Raw genomic sequence first — 23,886 nt, 5'->3', positions numbered from 1 at the left:
AAAAGACTCAGAATAGAGAACTCAATACTGAAGGAGAAGAAAATCAGAACTGATGCTACATGACTTCAAGATTCACTATAAAACTACAGTACTCAAGACAGTGTGGAACTGGTGAAAAAACAGACAAATCAGTGATACAGACTACAGACCTCAGAAGTGGACCCACATATAGACAGTCAACTGATTTTTGATGGAGTAAAGGCAATACAATGAAGCAAAGATAATCTTTTCAACAATGGATGTTGGAACAACTGTATATTGACATGCAAAAAAAGAATATAGACAGATTTTGCAGCCTTCACAAAAATTAACTCAAAATAAATTATAGACGGAAATGTAAAATGAAGAACTGTATAATTCCTAGAAGATAACATAGAAGAACACTTAAATGGCCCTGGTCATAGTGGTGACTTTTAAAATACAACACCAAAGGCATGATCTATGAGGGGAAAAAAAAGAATTGATAAGCTTGACTTTATAAAAATTAAAAACTTGCTCTGTGAAAGACAATGTCAAGAAAATGAGAAGACAAGCCACAGAGTGGAAGGAAATATTAGCAAAAGACAGAAAGGATAAACCTAAAGACATAAAGGACTGTTGTTTCAAAATATACATAGAACAGTTTAAACTCAACAATAGCAAAAACCCAATGTAAAAACAGGAAAAAGGCATGACTGGCCCCTTACCAACAGAACGGATACAGATGGAAAATTAGCACATGAAAAGATGCTCCACATCCTTTGTCCTCAGGGCAATGCAAATTAAGACAACATTCTATCACTATACACCCATTAAAATGGCCAAAATCCAGAATACTGACAAATACTGGCAAGGATGTAACGTAACAGGAAATGTCCTTCATTGCTGGGAATGCAAAATGGTACATACAGCTGCTTTGATAGACAGGTGATTTCTGACAAAACTAACAATACTTTTACTGCAAGATCCTGCAATCATGCTCCTTGGTATTTACCCAAATGAGCTGAAGAATATGTCCACACACAAAAAAACCGCACACTATGTTTAGAGAGGCTTTATTCATAATTGCCGAAAAATGGAAGCAACCAAGATGTCCTTCTGTAGATGAATGGGTAAACTGTGGTACATCCAAGTGATGGAAAATTATTCAGCTCTAAAAAGAAACGAGCCATCAAGTGAAAGAAGCCAGCCTACAAAGGCTAACTACTATCTGATTCCAATTATACAACATTCTGGAAAAGGCAAAATACAGAGACAGTAGAGAGATCAGTGGTTGCCAGGAAAGATGAATATATAAACAGAGCATCTGTAGGGTAGCAAAACTATTCTGTAAATGCCCTAATGATGGATACATGTCACTTTGCATTTGTCAAAACCCATAGAATGTGTAAAACCAAGAGTGAACCCTAACAAAAATTGTGAATGTTGGGTGACAAGGATTTGTCAGTGTAAGTTCATCAGCTGTAATAAATGCAACATTCTTGTGTCAGTGCTGACTGTAGGGGAAGCTATATACACATTTGTGTGGCAGGGGTTATATGGGAACTCTGCGCTTTCTGCTCAATATTGCTGTGAACTTGAAACTGCTCTAAAAAAATAATGACTATTTAAAAGGAAAAAAATGTATGTTCCACACACAAGAGTCAACTGGGTATGTCAACAATTTCTAATCTATAAACTCTAAATTAGAATTTTGATGAAAACTTAGGCAATTATGTTTTAAAATATTATGTTAAAATTGCCTTTTTCAGACAAATGCAATAATGAGGTATTACAGATAGGTATGGTTAAGGCACTCACTAAAATACATCAGTAAGTAACAAGAGTAAGTTTGCTTTGCTTTTAATGTTTGTAAAAGCTATGCCAAGCTTTTAAAAAATTATGTGGATGTAGTGGGTAATTATTTTTATTTTTCAGAAATAACTTTTCAGTGAAAATAGTGGTTTTTCCTCAAACTTATGGTTACCAGGTGGGCAGGCGGGGGTGGGAAGAGGTAAACTGGAAGTTTGGGATTGGCAGATACAAACTATTATGTACAGAATAGATAAACAACAAGGTCCTACTGTATAGCACAGGGAACTATATTCAATATCTGTAGTAACCTATAATGAAAAAGAATAAATAGAATATATGTATATAACTGAATCACTATGCTCTACACCAGAAACTAACACAACATTCATTGCAAATCAACTATATTTCAATTAAAAAATGAGGAGAAAGTTTTTTCTTAATTAAAAAAAACCCATTATAATAGATTCAACTACTTACTCAATAATAATTCCTTTTAAGACGTCACTGAAAACAGTTTTCCGTCTCTCTGCTCTGCCAATCAGCGTCATTCTTATCTACATGTTTTTTCATAGTTGGTAGATGGTTGCTTATAGCAACTGGAAACCAACCGTTTGCTTGTTCACATCTGGACACAGAGAGACTGACATTCATGGCTCTCACCTTAAAGTGGGAAAGAACATTCCTGGAAACGTCTAGGAAGCATTTATTCACACTCTTTGTCCAGATACAGGTCACACACTGTGAACCAATCACTGGCAAGGGTGATGGAATTTAAGTCCAACCAGATGTAACGTAATCACTGATACGTTAGGATGTGAGCCTGTCATTTTACTTTTTGTTTTTCTCCTGTTTCCCCTTATCTGTCTTCAAGTGGGTCATATGTGCATTCTTAAATTTCCATTTTGATTTATCTACATTTATGAGTGTGTCTCTTTGTCTAGTATATTCAATGGTTAACTCCAGGGACTTCAATATACACATGAAGTTTATCACAGTCTACTTGTTATATTAGCATTTATCTGTTCAAGTGGAATGTTGATACTTAAACGCCATTTAAGTCCCTTTATCCTCGCCACCCCCGTGATACAGTTGTCTTAAATATTACCTCTACACTGAGAACAATTTTTGATTTTAACGTTTAAATGACAAATATAACTGTTATACTTGTCTTCCACAGTAACAAGCTCAACGTGTACACACACCTAGTTATTTACTCAACATCCAATCATCCGTGAACTTAAGACTATCCACTTTTCCCGTACTATGCGTTCCATACATCCATCCGTGATCCTTGAAATTCATCTGATACTACTTTCTCTTTGGGAGTCTGACCAGAAACCTCTTATGCCTCCAAGCGCTTTCTCTGAGAGCTGTGCTCCTTTCCCTTTCCTTTCAACTCATTCATGTTGTTTTATAAGCACATTCATTTCGTGAAGTAGTTTTCCCAACTGGACCATAAGTTTCTTGGCAATGGGTTTCTGTTCACTTTGTACATTTCTCTAGGACCTGTCGTGTTTTCTAGCACCTGATAGGTAACTCTACAAATTCACTGCTCTTTCCATATTTCCTGATTTAAAAAAAATCATCTACCTATGCACCCGCTAGATCAGGCACCACATTTTCCACAAAACTTCCTATTCATACATCTAGGCCTAGTGCCCAAAATATTGGCCCATAAGGAACTTGTGAACATGAGTTGTTCCAGAAGAGCGAAAATTTTGACGTCAGAACTCCCTAACCTTAAACAGTTTGCTCTAAAAACTCTCCATAACATCCTCAGAAATCATTCTGTCCCAGACATGTAGCCATGCAGCTGTCAGGGGTCCTTTCCTAACTCCTCTGGACAACCATCCTAACATCCACACACACACACGGCTAACACACTGTACTCAATTACCCCATTTTAGAACAGGAATAATTTATTTCTATGAATATGATTTTAATAATAGTCATATTATTGAGAGGATATGATTTAATAATAGTCCCTAAGTATTTATCAAAGTTTTCTCCAAATCAAGAAAAAAATCCAAAGTGATCTGCAAATATTTTGTGTGTGTATATATATATGTGTAGTCTAGGAAAGGAGTAAATGTGTTTCTATATACTTGATGAATATATGTACATATATCGTATATACATATAGACACACAGAATATTTGCAAAACAATATACATGCACACACAAAATATTTGCAAAATAATTATATATATATAATTTAAGAAATTTCTTTCTGTAATTTAGTTTCAACTTTGAACTTTTAAGTGATGGAAGCAGTGAAGGACTCAACGCCAAGGTACATTTTGACATTCTGATAAGGCATTTTTCAGGTCAATTAACTCAGTTTCTGGCAAACATAAATCAAGCTTGCTCCAATTCCACAAGGACTCCACCACAGTCTTTAGGATGGAGAAAAATCACTGGTTTTCCATGTGCTCCTATTTTGGCCTCTTCACTTAGAATACGAATCTTCTTTGCTTTCAAGTCCGCCATAGCCGCATTTATATCATCCACCTTGAGAAAGGAAATATAGGAGAACACGTTTGAGGTCGTAAAAATAGCAAATTACAGTATCGTTAAGACTGAGAAGAAACTTTGCAAGCTCATGTGTCTGTATCCTCTGCCTTTGGGCAGAAACAATCTTAAAGCATCACAAAAATAAACCCAGTACTTCTGGAGGAGGAGAAGTGGTGGCTAAATTTTCCCAGGTGAGCAACCGCAATGCTGAAGAGTTTTCACCATTAGTAAACACTTCTCCTTACAACCTAAATAATGCACGCTACACTTCGTAACACGTACTTCTAGCAGTACTGCTGATGACACTGCAGACTGTTTTTCCCTGAGAGCCCTGGGTTCCTCATTTAAAAGAGGGAGGTGAGGCCAGCCATATAAATGGCCAAGAGATGAAAATGAGATAACAGGTAAGAAGCTCTCAGCACATTTTATAGCAGGTACTCAACAAAGACGAGTGCTTCCCAATCCCCAAACCTCCAGCCTGCCAAACTGTCTGGTTTTTCCTTTTGAGATGAAAACCTCATACCCATGAAAATCACTATTAAACTGTCACCCAAAATGCTTTTCTCCACTCTAAAAAAGTCCAAACATTTAGAATGCTGCAACTCTCTTCTAAACCATCTCTATTTTCTTCATAGTTACTGGCAGTCTAGGAAAGGAGCAAACGTGTTTCTGTACACTTGATGGAGGTGATTCTCCTCTGTCTCAGAAAGTCATCCTCCTAGACTGGGAACCCAGGACATGGAGAAAAAGGCACGGCAAGAATCCCCACCTTCCTGAGCAGTCATAAATCACCCTAGAGTTTAATGATCTAACAGCAGTATAAATAATAATTAAAAAAACAGGGAGAGTAACATCCATGTACCCAAATAGAGATTTAACAAATGCTCATATTTATACAATCTTATTTTCAAAGAGCCAAGGATTGCCTACTGGATTCTAAAACTTGTGAAGCAACTGATGAGGATACTAAATGTTACTATAAATAAAGTATAGTTTCTTCATACAGAGTACCTTCTGCTTGTCCATTCCTGAGAATGTTTCTTTTTAAATCTGACAGCTATTTCAAAGTCATGCCCAGACAACAACCAGGGTCAGTCATTTCATGCTATCTTGAAACAGATGGTTTATTCTCATCTTTTTCAGAACAGTAGGATGGCTGAGAGCTTCTCTTTTTGATTCTGGATATAATGAATTTCATTCTGTTGAATTTGACCTCTTTTTCTATTTTCCGAGTTAGTCTAAATTCAGTCTTTCCACTTAAAACTAATTTAAAAATTATACAATAAATGAAAATTTAAACATACACATAGAGCTAAGTACCCCTTGAGTACAACTCAAACCAATTCTCGTTCCAGAGGCAACTACTGTCCTCAGTTAGACATATGCTCTTTCAATTCTTAAAATATACTTATAACCCTTACGTATGTAACAGTGAAGACATTGGTCTTGTCTATGAGAGGTCTGGCCTTGACTTCCAGGAGGCAATTTCTGTAACCTGACAGGAGGGTCTTTGTTTAGGGTAGGAGCTGACCAAACTGGATCTTAAAGTAGAGCTGGCCACCACAGTGTTAGGGTAGGTGCTGGCCAAGCCAGAACCCTTGTTAGTTGAGGTAGGAGCTATGGATCACATGCTGTCAGTAGATCTGGAGACTGACTTCAACCATATGGGCAATCAATCCATCATGCCTAAGTGGTAAAGCCCCAGTCAAAACTCAACAGCTGAGTGTGTGCGAGACTCCCTGGTTGGCAATATCCAGTGCCTATTGTCACACACCACTGCCAGAATGCTGATGTATCTTGAGGAAATGGGACCCTCCCAGGCGCTGTCCCATGTGTTTCTTCCTTTGGCTGGTTCTGGTCTATAGCCTTTCCCTGTAATAAACCATAACCATGAGTGTAACAGCTTTCAGTCAGCTCTGTGGACATTTCCTGGGAATTACTGACCATGAGGGTAGTTTGGAGACCCCTAAATTTGCAGAAGGTATCAAGTGAGGGTGGTCTATAGGACAGCGTGACCTCTAAACCTGACAGCTGGCTCTAAATTTTGCAATTCACTAATATGCATATAAATTAAAGTTTATATGTTTATATATATATATATATATACACACACACACACGCGCACACACATATTGTGCGTGTGTGTGTGTGTGTTTAGGTGTATATAAAGTCTTCTGTATGCACTATTTGTATTTGCTTTTTAACTTAACATATCTTAGCAATTCTTCCATATCAGTACATATAGGTCAACAACTTCTAACCTACTACATAGTGTCCTAAATGATTATTTTATAGAAATACAAAAGGTGATCTAATCTAAGGGAAATCTGGACCCTTCTCAATGGTTAGATGATAAACTGTCCTTCCTTATGCTGCCTGTTGAACAAAAGTGTGTGGTGAGAGTTTATGGACAAGACTCCACTGGCTCTTGAGGACACAGGCACACAGCAGGGACTGGTGGAGACAGATAAAAATAAATTAAAACAAAATTAAAAGGTATGGAGGGCAGATTTAGATATTCTAACAAAACTGAGCTGAATAAAAAGAGGCCTGATGAAGGGACAGCAGCAGTATTTGAAGAGATAACAGATAATTTTCCATAACTGAAGAAAGACATGAGTCCTCAAATTAAAAGTGCACTTGAGAATGAAGTAGGGTAAAGATAAAGCAATGCTTATATATATAACAGAGAAACTGAGTGACATCAGTAACACAGAGACTAGCTTAAGAGCTCTCAAGGGAAAACAACTACCTATATTGAACTGACATTAAATTCTTACTAGTGGGAACAGAGACCAGAAGATAAGGGAGTAATGTCAAAGTGCTGGGGTAAAACTATATCAATCTAGAATTTTAAGCTAGCTAATTTATCATCCAGGATTAATAGTAATTAAAAAAAAGAATCTAAAGAAAATAACAATCATTTGTAATAAGTGGACCTTATCTGGGTCCTGATTAGAATACTTCAACTATAGACATCTGTGAATCAATCTAGTAACTGTGACTTCTGGTCCGTGTATATGATGGTGACAAAAGATTTATTTTTAATTTTGATCAATATGATGTCATTGTGGTTACTTATTTTTTAGAGATACCAACTAGGTAAAGGTAAAATGACCTGTGAGTTACTTTTACATAGTATAACAAAGGAGAAAAAGATAAAGTGTGGCAAGATCTTGTAAACTGTTCCATCTGGGTGATGGGAATATGGGAATTCATTACGTGATTTTTTTCTACTTCTTGTATGTTTGAAAATCTTCATAGCAGAATCATGACTTTTTCCATAGTGAACTTCTGATAACTTCTACCCTATATATGACCATGGATATTTTCATTATAGAACGTTCTACCCAATTACAAGCATCTACAATTCTGATATTGCATCTCAATTTTTAGTTAACTGCTTCTTCAGTATCCCTTCATCCAAGAAACACTTCTAAAATTTAGTAAGTTAGATTTTTTTTTTTGGAAAAATGCTTAATTGACATTTTTCTAGCATTTATTTCTATTTGTTACTATTTCTATCATTGACTTTGATTTTAAAGATCTTGTATCATATCCATCCTTCTGTTTAGAGTATTGCTATAGAATTTACAGTTCTTTAAGAGTACTCCTAATGTGTTGCTTGGCAACAAAAAAAGAATGGAATAAAAATGTCTTAATTTTCTGAATTGAAAGTAGACGCGTTATTTCCTCTAAGGGTATAAAAAAATTGCTTAGAAGAAATGTGAAGCAATCTGATTTGGGAAATTAAGCCTATCCCCCTAAGTAATAGAAATAACATAGCCAATAATAACCCAGTTAAAAAACCTGCTTTTATAGTCCTTTGTACAATTACAATTATGTATCATATAGCTCTTTAAGACCTTAAATGCTATTAATGAAAATTTGGGCTATTCACTTCAACTTACCAGGTTTTCTTTTGTGCGGGTAGGGAGGGTGGGCAGTGGAGGGGGTGAGGTGGGTGGGTATTTTATCTGTGTCTGGGAATTTATTTTGATTTTCTCCTGTAATTTGGAAATTAAGAGTGACCAGTACTCCAGATAAAGAAATGTCTGAATTGTAACAATCAGAATTCAGAACCTTCAGGTAAATCTGATATTCTCTCTGGTCCTCTGCGGCCTCATCTGAAAATGGCAGTGCAATATTGTTTGCTGAAGGACAAGAAGCTGGACTAAATAACATCTTTTTAAAAACCTTAAAGGTGATGTAATTTGCAGTGACCAAGTTTTATGAACAAGTAATAATGTGCTACTTTTAATGTTGCATATTTTAAGTAATTTTAAAAATACAGGCTTTTTATTTTATATAAAATTATACTAGTGATAATTGATATCAATAATGAATTTACTTAATCTTCAAACTGGTATGAATCCATGGAAGTTAAAATTTAAAGTTTGGATAAAATATCTGTTTCAATTGTCTTTTCCCCCCAAGCTAAAAACTGAGTGAATTATGCAAACCTAACACTGCTCTCACTTTGCATGGTGTTCAGAAGCTTCGTCTGTATTCTTGGGAATTACTTCAGAAGGCCACAATTACCCTAAGCTTCCATACTTCCAAAATAGTCTGGTGGTGGCTTTACAGAAAGTTTACCAAATGCTGCCCTGAAATTTTCACCAGCTGATAATAGAACATTTAAAAAACTAAATTTCTTAAATTGACAGAACTCTTTTACGCGAAGAGGATTTCTTTTTTTTCTCCTTTGCTTTTTCTTGGTAAGAGAATGTCCTTTCTTTTACAAAATGATGTTGGCAGTAGATAGAATTAAAAATTTGTTTCCTTATTTAATAACATAGAAAGTTAAAAACCTCATCAAACTGCCCACTTCTTTTGTTCTCTGGAAACGTTACCATTCTACGAAAGCCCCACATCTGCGAACTGGTGATACAGCTCATTTGCAGAGCTTAGTAATTCCCTAGGGTTTACTGTGAAGCCAAAGAGAATTGAGTTTTTCAAAAAGTACAATTTTCCCTCTTCTTCATTGAAGGACAGAGATTTCCCAGCATACAGCATATAAGCTACTTCACTAGCCTTCTACCTTAAAGTTTTTTCTTTCATAAGGAGCATATGCTCAGTGAAAAAAGATCTGTAAAACCTACAAAAGCATAAACAAGAAAATAAGACATCTAATATCTGACCATTCAGAAGATAAAACCGTTACCATTACTGCATTTCTTTATACTTTTTTCTATCTTAATTTTCTTCCCTTTAACAGAGGCACTGGGGATTGAACCAAGCACGGGCTCTACCACTAAGCTCCACCTCCCACACGCTCTATCTTAATTTTTAAATAAGACTTTAAGCATGCACTTTTCCCCATCAGCCTGCGACAGTGAGGGTTACCCCTAGATGAAATCTCATATCCTTTCTGTATACACAACACCCTTCTCTGACTCTGGGAAACTGCACCTACTCACTGGATAAACCTTACTCTGTGACCAGTCCTTATCCCTGCTGCTGCCCCTCCCCAGCAATGCACTCTTCAACCCATGTGTCTTCCCCCGCCCCCTGCCTCACGCCTAAGTTTCCATCCATTATGGACCTGACCCCCTGCCTCAAGGCCTTCCCAACCAACTTGGGTTGGGCCACTCCTGTACTCAAGTTCTCCTCACCTTGCTTGGGTGCCAAGATCCTGCACAGAAGTGCCTCCGCGTGGATACACTTTCCTCACCCTAACTCCCCATTGCCACCCCACACGAGAACACCCACAACCCCACTTGGCTTCAACCCCCCCACCTAGAGTCATCATCGCCCCTTGCACTGATGCTTTCCCCGCAATGACTCAGGCCCTGACTCTCCATGCTAGGTGCCCTTACACTTTGCGCACACACACACACATGCGCGCGCACACACACACACACACACACACGTTCTGTGCAGGCTCTCATGCTCCATGCTCCCCGCCCCCCTGCATTGGGCTGGCCTCCTACTCTGCTGCCTTTCTCACTCTGACACCCCAAGCCTCACGGACTCTCTGCGGGCTCAACCTCCCGCTCCATCCTGCTCAGGTGGGACCTCCCTGTGCCTGGGTACCTTACCCAGTCCCTGGCTTTCCCAGGGCAGGCGGCTCCTGCTCTGGACACCCTCTTTACCCACTCGGGCCCCAACACCGCGGGCTACTCCAGCCCCCCCCACCAGTGGGGACCTCTAGCTTGCTCTGCCCTTTCTAACGTCTTCAGGACTGTGCTGTTCAAGGTGGGAAGGGAAAAAAGGGGAAGGGGCCACAATTATTTTGAATGGTATTTATTTTGGCCCCTTTTGTTTTGGCACCCGGAAATATTTGGGGGGAGGATACAGCTCAGTGGTAGAGCAAGTGCTTAGCACGCAAGAGTCCTGGGTTCAATCCCCAGCACCCACATTAAAAAAACAGATTAAACAAACAAACAAACCTAATTACACCCCTCCCCCCGAAAAAGAAAGAGACACTGAAGCTGGGGGAAAAAAAGCTTAAAAAAAAATATTTGGCAGAACTAGTAGGTACACTGATGTCATTTGCCTCTTTTGTCTATCTTTCCCTGTTACTCATGTTTATCTTTTTGCATCTTATGGGCTGTATTTGGGTCAGTCACCTCTAGTCCTCTGTGGAAGATGCAGGGCATACCTGAATAAATGAAGCAAGCAGGTGATCCCATGAGGACAGGGACTCTGTATTTTGTTCAGCTACACAGCCTCGGCACCTAACGCGGTGAAGGTCAGAGTGATACCGAAAATACTTACCAACCAGGAAGACAACACAGACAAGACTCCAACAAGACAGAAGGGACCTTCTCCAGGCCCAGAGCCCTGGGGGACCCTGCTGTGCTGGGTAGTAACCTTTCAGCTGCTGAACTGTGTGCGTTGGGGGGCAGAGGGTGCCTGAGGGGTCTCAGAGAAGGGGTCTTCAAGAAGGAAGATGTTAGAAGGTTTAGAGCAGCACCTGTTTACCAAGTAGCATGAGTGCACTGAAATATTTTTCTAACAGTACGTATGTGTTGAATAAGCCAGTATTTTTAGTGGCCCTTACAGTTTCCACTGTGTTTTACCTTGCTATCTAAGTTATTTAGTGAAAGCAGGGCTGGTTCTATTCAATACCAGAATCATCTTCTCAGGGACAGGCCTGCAAAAGGTTGGAGCACACGTCGGCATCAACACAACCCGTGCTGGACAAGAGCAGGCCACCTGGTTTCCAGGCAAGGAAAGAGACAGAACAAGGCGACCTCTCAGCCTGCTCGAATGACAGGCAAACACACCAGGATAAGAAGTCTGGGCCAACCTCGCCAGAGAAAATGGAGACCCAAAAAAGAAAGAGACACTGAGGTTGGGGAAAAAAAAGCTTCGCCAGAAAAATACGGATAACTGGTACAATGCTAAACCACGTAGGAGAAAAAGGACGTTTTGTCTGACATCTTTGTTGAGTCAACGAAAAGCTAAGGAATGTGCCCAGAACAGACACACTCCCCAGCTGGAGGTTTTACAGGAGGTCCCAGGGAAAAAGAACATAAAGAGCCCTGGTGATCATCCCGGAGAGGAAAGCCGACTCTCTGGTGGGTGGATTTAACATTTTTAAAAAAGGAATGGCATTAAAAAAAAAAAAGACTATGAACCACGAAGTCATAGAAGGCTGATGGTAAGCATTTTCAGCAGACACATCTCTGAATGTTGTCTCTTCCCAAAACAGCTGGGAAAAGCGGAAGCACCTGGTTTTAGTGGATGCGTATTTATCATCTTCTACCTTTCAAGCACCAGTCTCTTGACTCCCCTTATAAACAAGGGCCAGAGAGGGTGCCACCTCTTGCACAGGGAATGCGGTTGGTTCCCACTTCTGGCTGTTTGGCAATAAAATCATTCTAGAGCTTCTAGAAGTTTCGCCCACTTTCCTCTGTGTAGCACACATCACTACCTTGGTGGCAGTGGCACTTGTGAGACGCGTCTGTAGATTCCCTGATGCTCCTCCTCCCATCCTGGGGTACCCAGGATCCACGTCCTCTCCCGCTGCACCGGGTCCACACTGAGGACTTGCTTCTGACCATCAGACAGCAGAAGTGCTGCTGTGGGACTTCCGAGGCGAGGACAGAAGGGCCGCGTGGCCCCACTGGCCTTCTTGGGACTCTCACTCTGGCCAGTAAGAAATCAGCAAGTCATCTGTGACTGAGAAGTCCGGTGACGAGTCCAAGTGCCCTGAGAACTACTCTCAGCCTGCAAAGCTCCTGCTGGAAGGCAGGGCCGAGCTCCCCACTGCCAGCCAGCAGCAACCCCCAGCACGTGGATGGGACACCCAGCCCAGGAGAGCCTTCGCTGCAGCCACAGGAGAGATCCCAAGCAAGAACCACCCAGCAGAAGCCTCCCCTAGACTCCCAGACCACAACATCCTGAGCAAGAGAAAACAGTTGTTGTGTAACACCCCAAAGTTCTGGGATCACGGGTTACACGGCAGTGACTGGAATGGCCAAAGGAGTACGGTCTGACCCATACCATCATTTCTGCACTTTCAGTGGCAGGTAACATCAGACCCAAGTTACATTAGCCAGCATAGACTAGGTTATACCATAGTAAAATAATTAACCTGAACTCTCTGCAGCTTCCTTCAATAAAAATAGATTTCCGGTTCAAGGAGTGGTGAGGAATTCTCTATCTGATGACTCAGGGAACCACACCCCTGCCTCTGGTGACAAGTTCATTTCACAGGCTGCCACAGCAGGTGGCAATACTTCTCAAATGATTCCATCTTAGAGCCCATCTTCATTCAGAAAAAGTGTCAGGCTCTCCCGGCCACACCACTTTTTAAAAATCACCGCATGTACATAAACTGGTGGCCCCGGTACCCATTTCCCATTTCTTCCTCTTAATTCCAGCAAACCCCACGTCTCAGCAGCGCACGGTACTACCTCACTACACAGCACACTTGCGGTCAAGTGTACCATGTGGCCACACCAATGACAGGAACAGGAGTGATATCTGTCATTTCTAGATCATCCCTTAGCCCGGGACAGCTCACTTTAGACTGAGAACAGGAAAATAAAATCTACCTACGTGAAGACACTGTGTTTTTTACTGAGAGCAGAGAATAAGCCCTAGCTGCGTCCTGCTAATGCGGCAGTTACCTGACCACTTGTCACACCTCCTCCTCCTTCCGACCTTCATTTTATATGGATAAACATTTTTGTTTCCCCCCTTTAATCTCTCTTTTGAATTCTCTGTCACATCACTCAACTTCCACTATTCTGTACTTAACTGAACTTCTAACTTACATAGCGGCTCCTTTGAAGGCACGGCTCTGATGTGGAAGAGACAGTGTAGTGTGGGAGAAAGAGTGGACTGAAAGGCTCCTGACGCTGTTTCTCATCCTGGGGGTTCTTACACAAACCCTCAAGTCCAATGAAATAAAGACCTGCAGCCAAAATCAACCTCCTAAAAAGGGGATAAAGGTTAAATACTAGCCCTGTTTAGCTCCCTCATCTAACACCTTACAGCCTCCCCACCTGAAGCTGTAAACTTGGCTAACACAATGCAGGCCATCCTACCCCGTGGCCAACAGTGCCACTCCCAGGATCAGCACAAATCTGGGTTTGAAGCACAGCTTTGCCCTTAGTACTAATGTGACTATGGGCAAGTGAACTATTCCAAGTCTCAGTTTCCTCACCTGTCAAATGGGGGTTAATACTGCCCTCACAGGGCAGCTATGAGAATCAAATAATGCACACTGAGTACTTCGTTCATTTACTGCCAGAGGACTCCATGTTAGCAGTTATAACTCTGTGCCTTTCTCTTTTTTTTTAATTGAAGTATAGTCAGTTTACAATGTTAGGTAAATTTCTGGTGCACAGCATAATGTTTCGGTCAAACATGTACATACATATGTTCCTTTTCATATTCTTTTTCATTATAGGTTACTATAAGATACTGAATATAGTTCTCTGTGCTATACAGAAGAAACTTGTTGTTTACCTATTTTATATATAGTAGTTTGTATCTGCAAATCCTGAACTCTCAATTTATCCCTTCCTACCCCCTTTCCCCCACTGGTTACCATACGTTTGTTTCCTATCTCTGTGAGCCTGTTTCTGTTTTGTAAATAAGTTCATTTGTGTCTTTTTTTTTTTTTTTTAAGGTTCCATGTATGAGTGACATCATATGGCATCTTTCTTTTTCTTTCTGGCTTACTTCACTTAGAATGATGATCTCCAGGTCTAACCACGTAACTCTGTGCCTTTCCACATGCTGTTCCCTCTGCTCAGAATATGTTCCTCCTCTTGTCCACTTGGGGAATTCGTCACATTCATTATAACTCATGCCCTGCGATACCGTCCTACCACGTCGGCCTGCCAGGAGAAATCCCTCTTTCCCTCATTTGGGCAACTGAAGGACATTTCTATGAATTCTGCTTCCCACAGTCCACTGTAACTGTCGGTTTAGACAGCTGACCCTCCGCACCATGGGCATGGTCACATCTTTCTCACTCACTGCTAAACCGAGGTTCTCAACAGGGGACACTCACTAGGTTCTCAAATATGTTTGCAATATGAACTAGGTAACTCCTAGAGTTAGTTCACCCTAGAATCAACCCCCGTCTCTTCTGGATTGGGAATGAGGCTTAACTATTATGTCATTACTTCTAATAAAAGAATTGTCCTATCAAAGTAATTTAAACTGCGGGGAGGGTTTAGCTCAGCAGTAGAGGGCATGCTTAGCATGCATGAGGTCCTAGGTTCATTCCCTAGCACCTTCTTTAGATAAATAAATAAACCTAATTACTCCAAAAAAAAAAAAAAAAAGATTAAGCTGAAGCATAATTGGTAATGCCAATATTCCAAAAGCAGCAATCTGAACATGAATGTCGACAGATAAAGGCTCTCTAATGAGAATGTTCTTGCCCAGCATTTCATGTTTTTTCAGGAACTGTCAGCAGATGCAATTGAGAAGATCTTAAAAATTCCAGTTAGTCACTGAAAATGGATTGCCTCTGTATGAGGAACTAGCTATTAGAATTTTAAGGACAGAAAATAATTCTAATAGTTAGCATGTATCTGGAAATTCTTACTTCACAGTCTCCTCACTCGCCGCTTCTCACTGCCTCGGGGCAGGGAAAGCAGCCGTGCTCTCGCTGCATGAAAGGCCGCACTGATCACAGATGCTACAGCAAAGACTCAGATGTGCTTCAGCCAACTTCAGGGGCCTTTCTCTAGTGACTGCTGCATCCAGATTTCCATAAAACATATTCTTATTATTTGCAGTTTTCTAGAGAGAAAGAGAATATACCTACAGACCCACCCTTCAATAGGACCAGCGTTACCATTCCCCTGAAAGAAACTTACAAGTTTCTGAGGACAGTGACAATATGTAGCCTGAAAAAGTAAGACATTTTAAAAAGAGAAATTTACAACATTAAAATAATTAAAGTACCTCAATGCAGACGTGATGCATTCCGCCAGCCTTGTTCTTCTGCAGAAAACCTGCAACTGGACTGTCACTTCCCAAAGGATGAAGCAGCTCTATCTTGGTATTTCCCAGGTTGACAAAAACAACGGACACTCCATGCTCAGGAAGAGGGACCGCCTCACTGACCTGGGCCCCCAGAACATCCTTATAAAGTACCTTGGCCTTTTCCAGGTCTGGCACTGCCACTGCTACATGATTGAGATGACCCAGGTTCCAGCTAGCATCAGGCACTTGAAGCGAGGACTGTGACGTGGAAAAAGTTTTTACCGTTGGAACTGCAGTCTGAAGTCTGGAAAAGAGCCCTGAAAAGTCAAAGAGCCATTGATATTCTTCTTCTGAGGATTCATGCCCTTTTAAAGTTAACTTTTTACAAAACAAAATAAATTATACATGTAAAAAATGTATATATACCTAGGCTTTTTAATTACAGAAGTTAAATCAGAGGAGATAAATGAAACAACCCATGTCAAAGCTGCTCACTCTGCTCTGAAACAACTGTCTGGAATTAAAAAGCTAATTCTGAGCTTTTTAGATTCAGAACAAAGGATGTCATTTTTCATAATAATTTATATTTACTGATAACACTTAAAAAATAGCCACCTATCATTAAGAATTACTTGCTATTCTCTGCATTTCATAAAGGGTAAGTCTTACTGTTATAATGAAAAAACATAACGTTTAACGATTAAGAACAAGCAATTTTCTTCCCTACCTATAACCAATACTTTGTCTTATATTCTACAGTTAAGTTCATTACAGTTGTACCTTTTAATGTGTACTTTATTTGGATGATTATCAACTAAGAAAAATTTCATTATCAGAGGAAAAATAAGCAACAATCAAGAGGGTAAACTTAGCAGAATTTCCTCTGAGCCAGATTTTTTTTTTTTATTGTTCTTTTTATAACTTTGACGGATTCGAAGAACTTCTAAATGAGAAGAAACCTTTCATTTGGAAACTGAAGCAGCCTGCAGTGTGTTGCCCCTAGGTATCACTGTTTCTCCAGTTCCCCCAAACACCAGGCTTTAAAAGCCAGATTCTCCCCAGAATGAAAATTATACACATGTACGAGGTCTAAATTTATTTTTGTAAAGCTACGTGACTTAATGAAAAAAAGTATGAAATAGCAAATTGAAGAGCACACATTTTAAATAAAGGGTTCTTAGCTCTTGATGAAAAAAAACTTTAAATAGTACCTAGTATCACAGAGCTCCAGCTAGCAAAACTAAAACTTTGGTTAACGAGGAAACTGAAGCGACACTATTTAAGACCATAAACCTCGATGGGAAGGCAGTCTCCTGGTGCAGGCATCCAATCCCCTCTCAGCGGCAGAGGGATGGGCTATGGGCCTAGAGTGCTCCCTTCCCAAGAGATAAAGAGCCCACACAGCCTGTGCCTGGCTTGTCACCTTGTGGGGACAGATTATCTTTCCTTCTTTCAGGCTCAATGCACGCTTTGTCTCTGCTTAAAGGGTGAGTGTCATGTGGCCAACCCCACTGTTATATCTGTCTTCTGCAGGGAGGGAACAGGGTTCCTTATACTGTGACACAAAAGGGCTGTGGATAGGCAGACTGTCCTGCACTGGCCATTGGCAGAGACCTGCTGGCTGTGGGGGATGGGCACCCACAACTGAGGCTGATCTCACCCCAGGTCTTCTCTCTCTCATGCACTGTTCCACCCAGGGCTTGTATTCTCCTCTGACACTCCGGCTCTTTGGACTCACTGTATGATCCTGAAGTTCAAGTGTACTCCAAACCAGTACACATGGACATACATGTACAACTGGATGTAAGTTTCATGAAAGAATACCTAATCCTCAGTAGATGTGATGTGCTCTAATAAAAATATAACACTGCAGTGCAAGATATATGTAACAGGTGTACGATAAATTCAGCCATTCTTATTGTTAATGACATACAAGGATGTTTGCTTGTTGAGTGGCATGCAGGGTCACCTGAGACCAAGAAATTATCTGAAGGGCATGGTGCTAGTGAATTTTAAAAATGCTAACAACCTAGGGGGGTTGGTATAGCTCAGTGGTAGAGCGCGTGCTTAGCAAGCACGAGGTCCTGGGTTCAATCCCCAGTACCTCCCTTGAAAAAAAATGCTACCAACCAACTGAATTATTGGTCAAACTGCTCTTCCCCCCCTTCCCTGCATCCCTACTGTGTGTGCAATTTGCAATGGAAGTTCAACAGAGGATGTATTTGTACTTAAAAAAAAAAAAAACTGTAGATACGGTCCATGAGCTTTAGAGTAATATGCACCTCAGTGTTGTTTGCTCCATAAATTTCCAACTTCCCCTTCCCAGTGTTATTTTTACGGGAGATGGGGCAGCTGGGGGTTATTTCACAGGCACTCTATTACCAGCAACAGAGCACACAGAAACGTCAAAGGAGTAACTTAGAAAAGGCCCAAGTGAAGGTCAAGTTTTATACACCAGGTCAGTTTGCTTTGGGGACATTTCAAAAACCCTGGCGCTGAAAAGAAAGCCCAAGCAACTCACGTTATTGGCAGCCTCACTCTATCTTTCTCCATAACTTCATTATCATGGAAGTGGGAGAAGAGGATACAGTTTACTGGAATGCTGATTCTTTTTCCTTTTAATGGGACATAAAGTTTTCTTTCTATGTTAGGAAAACAGACAATAACATCTTTATATAATGTAAAAATCAAGATCTTACGGCCATATTTTAGTTTATCTTACTTCTAGAAATGTAAACTAATTTGAGAAAGGAACAATCACTTTGTGGGTTTTATCTGGTCCCTAAAGCATATATTCTAGGAATAGGATAAAAATAAATACAGTGATACTGGTGAGAATTCAGTAATTCTGCTTCTTTAAAATGAAGCGTAAAGAATGTAAAAAGATAAGTGCATAAGATATTCAACATCATTAGTTATTACAGAAAAGCAAATCAAAACCACAGTAAGATAGTACTTCACACCCACAAAAAAAAAAAGCGCTGATGAGGAGTCTATGAGTGAAATGTGAAATCTTACTGGGGTTGGAAACGTAGCATAAAGGAGTTACACTGATATAGATCCTTGCAGATACTTAAAAAAATTTGTTGCTGAAGAGTCTGTTGTGAACAGAAATTTAAAAATATTATAGTTTCTCCTTTGATTTTTGCCAACTTTTAAAAGTATTTTTATTCAGATTGCCCTCCAACCATAGGGATTCATAGCTCTTTTAAGTTTGAGGTTTCTCTGTCCCATCTCAGAAAGGTACAACAGAATTGTTTTACTTTGAACTCCATGTGTAAATTTGTGACTATTCCAAAAAAAGATTACTTCCCAAGAATAAACTACAATGTATAAATGTGGGAATAAACAGATAGTTAAAAACAAGAATGTTAAAAACAAAACAAAAACCAGCATGGTAAAGATAAACACCTGATTTTCACACCCGTCAGAAACCTGATGTACAAGAAATAGATATGTTACCAAACCTGGTATGTATGTTAACTCTAATTTCTAACTTTCTTTCAATATTGTTTCTTGCTAAACACTTTTAGTGCCTTGACTTAAAAATAACACTGCAATCCTTTCCATTCAGATTGTTTTTATTTCTGCCCAGGCTTTCCAGACATTGCCTCCAAATAAGAAAAAGTTTAGCTGCCAGGGTCTATACTTAACTGCATTAAGGGTACTTAACTGTTTAAAGAAAATTTGTTAAATCTGTACATAAAGTATCATGAAAATGTGAATATTCATTTGTAATAAGGTTTCCTCAACAGCTTTAGTGAGATATAATTTATATAGTATAAAGTCTATCCATTTGAAGAGGACAATTCAACTGTTTTTTGTATATTTGCAAAGCTGTGCAAACTTCACATAATCTAACCTTAGAATGTGTAATAAGTTTTTGTTTGTTTTGTTTTGGGGGGGAGGTAATTAGGTTTATTTATCTGTTTATTTTTAATGGAGGTACTGGGGATTGAACTCAGGACCGTGGGCATGCTAAACATGCACTCTGCCACTTGAGGTATTACCCTCCCCCACATGCAATAAGTTTTTAAGTCTGAATTTTTGTACATTTCGTTTGAGGAGACAGGACATAGTAAGAAAGTCATTCATCACAAGTGCCTTCGAGTTAGTTTGGTAAGAAGCTGATTGGTTTTCAGCATTCATCCAGAGGATTTTATGGCACATACATGTATTTTCATCCTGTTTAAAACTATGATGAGGAGTAAGTCTTTACCCATCACAGTTAGTAAATAGACAACATTTATTACTCCATTTACATATGTCTCCTCACAGTCATGTACCTTGGCCACTCTTGTCTTTAACAGGTTCAATTTCCATTTCAAAACTTTTATCATGAAGCCAATTCTTTGCAAGCCAAATTGGAACGGATTGTGTTTTTAACCTTATTTGTTTTCCTGAGCTTCTCCTGTTTTCCTGTTAGTTTCATGTTCCTTAAAAGTGTGGTCATAACATAAGATCATCATTTGATTCAGCAATCCCAGCTGTTGGTATATATTCAAAAGACCTGAAAGCAGGATTTTGAAGAGGTATTTATTTCTATACCCATTTTGTAAGTATATATTCACAATAGCCAAAAGGTGGAAATAGCCCAAATGTCCATGAACAGATGAAAAGATAACCAAAATGTGGTACACATACAATGAAATATTACTCAGCCTTAAAAAGGAATGAAATTCGGACACCTGCTACAACATGGATGAACATTCAAAACAGTTTGCTAAGGAAACAAGCCAGTCACAAAGGACATACTGTATAATTCTACCTCTAAGAGGCCCCAAGGTAGTTTAATTTACAGAGAGAAAGCAGAACAGTGGTTATTTACCAGGGGCTAAAGGTGGGGGAAAATGGGAGTTACTGCTGAATGGGTACCGAGGTTCAGTGTGGAATGATGAACAAGGCCTGGAGACAGATAATGATGGCTGCACAATATGAATGTCCTCAATGCCACTGAGCTGTACACCTAATTATGGTTAAAATGGTAAATTTTATGTTATGTATATTTAACCACATAAAAAAGAAAAAGTGAGGTCATCTCAGGTTCAAGCCTCTAATGCAGGATAAATCCAAGCCACGCTTTGGAATACACTATTTTCATTTCATTTTTCCTTTATGCAAAGATGTGTATGTAAGTTACAAACGAGACATGTATCTTTATTAGTATTTGGTTCTTGCCATAAATGTATGACTTGGCAGTTATACTCCCTGTCCCTTAATTTTCTCAAGTATTTTTAAAAACACACACATAAAAATAAGACGCAGTGTGCCTTATGGTTAAGTATGTGGGCTCTGGTTCAAATCTTGACACTACCATTTGTTGTGTAACTTGGGCTGCTTACCCTGTGTCTTTGTTTCTCATGTAGGAAGATAATACCTACCTCGTGATATTGTCATGACATTACATAGGCAAGGTTTAGGAAAGTGCCTGGCACAAAGTACATCATAAACTCCAAGGATTTCATTATTGGCACTTTTAGAAAGGTTACATCAATAACCTGCTTATAAATGTAAGCACCTCTGACTTTTAATGTATTTTATGTTTTCAAAGGAAAAAGTTGACTGTGCACCTGCCCTATTCACTGTTGTGTTAAAACTCTTATTCAGTAATTAAAGAGTACTTGTATTTAGTGGATATTTTGGCACACGTAGTGTTTTCATATTCACTGCTTCATCATCCACAATTTACTACCTTTTTATGACAAGGAGACTACTCTCCTTTCACTTTTGAATATTTACTGCATGGGCTCTGATTTTAGAACATCTTTGACAGTATCTAGGGACAACTGACATCCTCACGGAATAATGCTGCTGGAAGCTATTATAAGCATAATATTCTTTCTGCTTCTTGATACAGGAATAATAATTTACAATTTTCCCAAGTTTTTAAAATTAGTTGCTTATAGTTACTCTCTAACTCATCCATGGTGCTCATGACTATCGTTGTTTCGGAACTCTTTTTAGTATCTCATAAAAGTAGAAACTATACTTAAAACAATTTGCCTTTCAAGAACCTATAAGCTGGGTATTACCCCCAACACAGATATGACCCAGTCTTCAGGCATTCTCCACACTGCTGGGAAGGGAACTTTCATTGGTGGACAGATCCCACGGTGAAACACCTTGCTGATTTGACCTCACTTTCCCAATAAAGATCCATGGATTTATTTCACCATTAGCATTATGCAACAATACTATTATGCAATCTTCCCTAAGCAAACTGTGCTCACACATTCTGAAGTATGAGGGCATCACGTGGTAGCCTGGCTCTGCCTATTGGTCTTAGTGACCATAAAGTAGAAATAATAATAACAGTTCAGTGAATGCTTGGGTATCTTTCCCATTTAGGGAAAAAAATAGGCCTGATTAATTTTCCTCCACGTCATACTATGTGGCAAAGTTGGGCCTCAAGCCCAGGTCCCTCTGACAACAAAGTTGATGTTGTTAAACTATTATGTTTTATTTTCTCATTCCTCTGACATTCGTTATTATTCTTTTTTCTCAATTTTTAATATCTTTAGTGTATGTCTTATGAGCAGTATCTATTTCCTAAGAGAGAGCTTTCTAAGAGATGATGGCTTGTTTTACGAGCTTTTTTTTTGTAAAGGCTTGTTGAGATGGTATGTGACCTAAGACACAGACCTGCATTTTACCAAGGAGAGGGAATAAGGGCCAGGAGGGGATGTTATCAAATCTTGAGCATCACCTGTTAATTAGAGATTCATTTGAACAAGCTGTGCTCAGCCATAGGCTGTATATGTCTCACCTCTTTAAACTGATTAAGTGCTGAGACAGCTAAAACTATTATGGTGCACTTGTGTGGGGCCCATCATTTAGTCCTGATGAACTGCAATGATGGATACATAAGAAATTTTTTTGTGGGGGAGGGTATAGCTCAGTGGTAGAACACATGCTTACTACGAAGGAGGTTTGGGGTTCAATCCCCAATATCTCCCTTTAAAAACAAATAAACAAACATAATTACCCCTGCCCCCCACCCCAAACCAACAACAAAAAGAAATTCTGTGACTGGTAACACTATAGTGATCAATAAAGAACTTGTTCAGTTTGAGATGGGACTTCAAAAGGATGACTACAACTCTTACGTTTCAACTGGTGGAAGAGAGGGAGCACCCTCTAGGAGCGAAATCTCACCTTACTAAAGGTGCATCCTCTCGAACACGTTCTGACGGTGCTAAGCAGAAGGGTTATCACAAATGTTCAGGAGTAATTCTGAGATATTACCACCTGGCACCTCCTTTCTAACTGGGAAGTTCAGACTAAGGGAAACAGTTGCTCCCTGAAGGATGAAGAAAAGAAAAAGAGAGAAAGCGGAGAAAGCGGATGCACTGCGGTGTCAGGAAACGTGGGTTTCTATCATCACTGATTCTACCTCGCCTTTTTTTTTTTTTTTAAATGCTGGTGTAGAGAACTCAAGAACTCTTCCAAATCCACCTGCTTCCATCTTCCCTGCTTTTATACAAGATAATAAATATATTACGGAATGTGGGAAAAAAGTACTCCTTTCGTATGCTTTGCACAACTGACCTTCAAGTGTTCTCAGCAGGATACTGGCCGTGACTGGGGCTCAGCTCGTGTTGTCTACAGGACTTGATCTTCGCTCTGGTTTCTCCCCAGTCTCCTATGGGACTCACGGTCCCTCCACCCTAGCCCTGCTGTCCCCTTGGCCGGGTGCCCTCGCTTCTCTGGGGCCGCGTATGGAGAGTGAGACTCAAACACAGGTAGGAAAGCCCCACGCCGGCCTGCGGCGTCCCTGGAAGGTTCTGTCTGTATAAAGGTGCTGACGGCGACCGAGGGACGCGCCTCCAAGGCAGAGCGCAGCAGAGCCAGGGACGCCGGCCCCGCACGGCCTGCTCGGGCCTGGCCTTCCGTCCCGCGCCCACCCCTCGCGGAGCCCCGGCGTCCCGGAGTATTCACCTACTGCGATCCCAGCCAACACACGCGCCATCTTGGGAAGCGACCCCCTGCTTCCGACGTGGATCAGAGGGGCGTCGGGTGCGACGAGGGGCGGGGCAACCGTCGGGGGCGGGGCAGCCGTCGGGGGCGGGGCAGCCGGCGGGGGCGGGGCAGCCGGCGGGGCGGGGCGAGAGCCGGGGGCGGGGCGGACAAGCTAGGGGCTTGACGAGAGTTGCTGTGGGTGCTGCGGGCGGGCCCTCTCTTTTACAACACAATCTA

The 23,886-nt window shown here is 40.3% G+C and overlaps 1 protein-coding gene across 1 annotated transcript; it reads right to left on the bottom strand.

The window, feature by feature from the left end:
* Positions 1-1,018: 1,018 nt before the first annotated feature.
* Positions 1,019-23,769, bottom strand: MCEE (methylmalonyl-CoA epimerase). The gene is made up of 3 exons (XM_010970177.3): positions 23,629-23,769; positions 15,670-16,007; positions 1,019-4,284 (listed from the first exon to the last, which is right to left on the bottom strand). Exons 1-3 carry the CDS (start codon positions 23,657-23,659, stop codon positions 4,132-4,134), a joined length of 522 nt encoding a protein of 173 aa, XP_010968479.1. The 5' UTR covers positions 23,660-23,769; the 3' UTR covers positions 1,019-4,131.
* Between the last annotated feature and the right edge of the window lie 117 nt (positions 23,770-23,886).

Source organism: Camelus bactrianus, chromosome 27 (genome assembly GCF_048773025.1).
Source record: "Camelus bactrianus isolate YW-2024 breed Bactrian camel chromosome 27, ASM4877302v1, whole genome shotgun sequence".
Classification (NCBI taxonomy): Eukaryota; Metazoa; Chordata; class Mammalia; order Artiodactyla; family Camelidae; genus Camelus; species Camelus bactrianus.
Note: the sequence above shows the minus strand (reverse complement) of the source record. Positions and strands in the feature narration are given on the sequence as shown.

Excerpts from the sequence above, each read along its gene's own strand:
- MCEE (XM_010970177.3), bottom strand. The coding sequence starts at position 23,659 with ATGGCGCGTGTGTTGGCTGGGATCGCAGTAG. Across the intron at positions 16,008-23,628 it reads GTTGGCTGGGATCGCAGTAG|GGCTCTTTTCCAGACTTCAG; the intron begins GTGAATACTCCG and ends TTGACTTTTCAG. Across the intron at positions 4,285-15,669 it reads TGCATCACGTCTGCATTGAG|GTGGATGATATAAATGCGGC; the intron begins GTACTTTAATTA and ends TCCTTTCTCAAG.